This window comes from Panthera uncia, chromosome D1 (genome assembly GCF_023721935.1).
Source record: "Panthera uncia isolate 11264 chromosome D1, Puncia_PCG_1.0, whole genome shotgun sequence".
NCBI lineage: Eukaryota > Metazoa > Chordata > Mammalia > Carnivora > Felidae > Panthera > Panthera uncia.
In genome coordinates, this window is record NC_064808.1 from 50,566,396 (window position 1) to 50,571,129 (window position 4,734).

At 35.9% G+C, this 4,734-nt stretch overlaps 1 protein-coding gene across 1 annotated transcript; it reads left to right on the forward strand.

The window, feature by feature from the left end:
• Window positions 1–255: 255 nt before the first annotated feature.
• On the forward strand, window positions 256–2,093 carry LOC125913530 (olfactory receptor 52E8). Its single transcript, XM_049618706.1, has one exon. The coding sequence runs from the start codon at window positions 256–258 to the stop codon at window positions 1,234–1,236; it is 981 nt and encodes a 326-aa protein (XP_049474663.1). The 3' UTR covers window positions 1,237–2,093.
• Window positions 2,094–4,734: the final 2,641 nt, after the last annotated feature.

A 4,734-nucleotide genomic window follows, 5' to 3' on the forward strand; every position in this document is an offset into this window, starting at 1 on the left:
ACCGCCATAGCTTTAGCTATCACTCCTACCACATCACATAATTATCAATTTATTGTTGGGGGTGAGAACATTTTAGATACAGTCTTTTGGCAATTTTGAAGTATATAATATGGTATTGTTAGCTAAAATAATTATCTAACTTCTTTCTGAAAAAGAGTAAGGGAAGATGAAAGTGCTTTTTGCATTTTACTAGGAATCTAGACAAAGGGAGAAGAGGAGAAGAATTCACTAATGAGAAGTCAATAATTGTCTCTGATGTGCACAAAGAATTGTGCAAACACTGCAGCAGAAAGAATGGCTATGCCTAATGACACCCAGTTCCATCCTTCTTCGTTCCTCCTCCTGGGTATCCCAGGGCTAGAAGATGTGCACGTCTGGATTGGATTTCCCTTTTTCTTTGTGTATCTTGTTGCACTCTTGGGGAACGCTGCTGTCCTGTTTGTGATCCAGACTGAGCATAGTCTCCATGAGCCCATGTACTACTTCCTGGCCATGTTGGACTCCATCGACCTGGGCTTGTCCACAGCCACCGTCCCCAAAATGCTGGGCATCTTCTGGTTCAGCCTCAGGGATATATCTTTTGAAAGCTGCCTTTCCCAGATGTTCTTCATCCACTTCTTCACTGCCATGGAGAGCATTGTGTTGGTGGCCATGGCCTTTGACCGCTATGTTGCCATTTGTAAACCCCTTCGGTACACCATGATCCTCACCAGCAAAATCATCAGCCTCATTGCAGGCATGGCTATTCTGAGGAGCCTGTGCATGGTGGCCCCTCTGGTATTTCTCCTCCTGAGGCTGCCCTTCTGTGGGCACTATATCATCCCTCATACTTACTGTGAACACATGGGCATTGCTCGCCTGGCCTGTGCCAGCATCAAAGTGAATATTATGTTCGGTCTTGGCAACATTTCTCTCCTATTATTGGATGTGCTCCTTATAATTCTCTCCTATGTCAGGATCCTCTATGCTGTCTTCTGCTTACCCTCCAGGGAGGCCCGACTCAAAGCTCTCAACACCTGTGGCTCCCACACTGGAGTTATCTTAGCTTTTTTCACACCAGCATTTTTCTCTTTCTTGACACACCGATTTGGCCACAATATCCCTCAATATATCCACATTTTCTTGGCCAACCTATATGTGGTTGTTCCGCCAGCTCTCAATCCTGTAATCTATGGGGTCAGGACCAAACAGATTAGGGAGCGAGTCCTGAGGGTTTTCCTCAAGACAGATAGCTAACTAGTCAGAGGTCTTGGAAGGTCTGTTTTAGAGTTCACATTTCCTGCATTGTGAAAATTAGAGTTAGTTACCTTATGTCTAACCCAGTAGGAAGGAGGAAAAATTGAGGGGAATATTGAGACCAATAACATTAATTGTGTTTGAGTGGCAGGTTTTATATTTGAAGTTAATAATATGTGCATTGATGATACCAGATTGCTATAATTGGATATCCACATGCAAATAGATTAATTTAGACCCTTACTTTACATCATAGAAAAAATTAACCTACAATGGAACAGAGACCTAAAGACAAGAGCTAAAGTATAATAACCAACATAAAATTATTTGTAATATTGTTCACATAAAATTTCATAGATATGACAACAGCAGCAATAAATATTTTTATATGATTGATTGGTCTTCATTAAAGTATATGTATTTTTTCTTCAAAGCATACTAGTAATAAAATGAAAAAGAAAGCCATAATCTGAGAGAAAATATTTATACATCATGTGTAAGACAAAGGAGTTGTCTAAAAATATAGAGAGAACTCTTGTAATTTAATTATAATTATATAATGACTCGGGGCGCCTGGGTGGCTCAGTCGGTTAAGCGTCCAACTTCCGCTCAGGTCATGGTCTCGCGGTTTGTGAGTTTGAGCCCCTTGTCAGGCTCTGTGCTGACAACTCAGAGCCTGGAGCCTGCTTCAGATTCTGTGTCTCCCTCTCTCTCTGCCCCTCCCCTGCTCATGCTCTGTCTCTGTCTATCAAAAATAAATAAAATGTAAAAAAAAATTTAAATAATTATATAATTACTCAGTTTACTCAATTAAAATAGAAAAAATATTAAATGGAAAAATTAAAATAGAAAAAATATTAAAAATATTAAAATAGAAAAACTATTAAAAATATAGTGTTAAATGTCAGCCCTTCTCTCTGTACATACAAGCTCCCTTAAAGCTGTAATTCCTGAGAGTACTCTTCAGTATATCTTGTATATGAAATTCTGCATCTCAGAAGTTATTTCTATGGAACCAAATTGACAATGGTATGCTTTATTTATGATGTGTTTTCAACATTTTGGGGCATGGTTTATGTTTTCACTTTGAGATTCTTTTTATCTCTTTCTGGACTTTTTTTTTTTAAACACTGAAGTTTTTATGAGTTAAGCATATAGCTACTCCCACATGCTACTACACATAAGTTTATAAACCCTTATATTTTTTTGTTATTTTTTAAAGTTTTTACTTAAATTCCAGTTAGCTAACATACAGTATAATATTAGTTTCAGGTGTACAATATAGTGATTTAACAATTCCATCAGACACCTGGTGCTCATCACTACAAGTGCACTCCTCAATCCTCATAACCTATTTAACCCATTTCCCACCCATCTCCCTTCTGGTAACCATCAGTTTGTTCTCTATAGTCAAGAGCCTGTTTCTGTGATACATGTACCTCGATGTTTATAGCAACATTATCTACAATAGCTAAATTATGGAAACATCCCTGGTGTCCATAAACTGATGAATGGATGAAGAAAATGTGGTATGTATATGTATATGTATATGTATATGTATATATAATGGAATATTACTCAGCCATAAAAATGAATGAAATCTTGAGCCATTTGCAATGACATGGATGGAGCTAGAGAGTATAATTCTAAGTGAAATAAGTCAGAGAAGGACAAATACCATATGATTTCACTCATATGTGGAATTTAAGAAACAAAACAAATGAGAACAGGGGAGAAAGAGAGAGACAAATCACTCATACTTTTCAAAGGTGATGTGTCTTATTTAGCTTGAAGCTTTTAATTATTTTTGTCTTTGGTTTTCGACAATGTTACTTGATATACTGTTATTTTTTTTTAAATATGTCATTATTGAGATTTGTGGCTTTTTTTAAAAAAATTGTTTTATTTGAATATAGTTAACACAATGTTACATTAGTTTCAGGTGTGCAACTAGTGATTCAACAACTCTATGCATTGTGCTATGTCCACCACAAATGTAGCTACCACCTGTCACCATACAATGCTATTACAATAACATTGATTATATTCCCTATGCTGTACCTTTTATTTCCAGTGATTTATTCATTCCATACTTGGAATCTGTATCTCCCACTCCCCTTCACCCATTGTACATATCCACATAGTATCCTCCCCTCTGTTCTCTGTTTTCATAGTATGATTCTGCTTTTTGTTCTTTTTGTTCTTTTTGTTCTTTTATTTGTTTTTTTCCATTCCACAGATAAGTAAAATTATATGGTATTTGTATTTATCTGTCTGACTTATTTCATTTAGCATAATGCCCTCTGGGTCCATCCATGTTGTCATAAATGGCAAGATCTCATCTTTTTATGGCTGAGTAATATTCTGTCGTGTGTGTGTGTGTGTGTACTACATCTTCTTTATCCATTCATGTATCAATGGTCACTTAGGTTGTTTCCATATCTTGGCTATTACAAATAATGCTCAATAAACATAGGGATGCATATATCTTTTCAAATTAATGTTCTCATTTTCTTTGGGTAAATACCCAGTGGTGGAATTATTGCATCATATGGTATTTCTATTTTTCATTTTTTTAAGGAACCTCCATACTGTTTTCCACAGTGGCTGCACCAATTTACATTCCCACCAACATGAGGGAATTCCCACCATGCATGAGGGTTTCTTTTTCCTTACATCCTCTCCAACACTTGTTATTTCTTGTCTTTTGGAGGCTAGCCATTCTGGTAGATGTAAAGTGATATATCATTGTGGTTTTGATTTGTATTTCTCTGATCTTCGTTTCACTTGTCTGTTGGCTATCTGTGTGTATTATTTGGAGAAATGTCTGCTTGCTTCTTCTGCCCATTTTTAATTGGATTTTGGGGGTTTTTCTGGTGATGAGTTGTGTAAGTTCTTTATATATTTTGCATACTAACTCTTCATCATATGTCATTTGAAATAACTTCTTCTATGTAGTACGTTGCCTTTTTGTTTTGTTGATGGTTTCTTTTGCTCTCTTCAGTAAGTGGTGCTGGGAAAACTGAAGAGCTAATACAAAAGAATGAAACTGGACCACTTTCAGCCACCATACACAAACATAAAATCAAAATGGATAAACACCTAAATATGCAACTTGAAACCATAAAACTCTTAGAACATAAGCAGTAATTTCTTTGACATTAGTTATAGCAACTTTTTCAAGATACGTCTCCTAAGGGAAAGGAAACAAAAGAAAAATAAACTATTGGACAGCATCAAAACAAAATCTTTTGCACATCAAAGGAAACCATGTATGGAATTATGTCTTTCTGTAGTTTTATAATGTATATGTTATCATATGTTAGCAGAAATCCTTCAAATTATTTCTTCTATGTCATTTTCTGTCTCCTTGCCTCATGTGATTCCAGATAAATGTAAGTGGTTTGGTTATCTATTACTGTTTAATCAACTTTATGTTTAGCAGCATGAAGGCATGAAACAAATAAATTAATCTCATAAATTTTATTGACTGGGAAT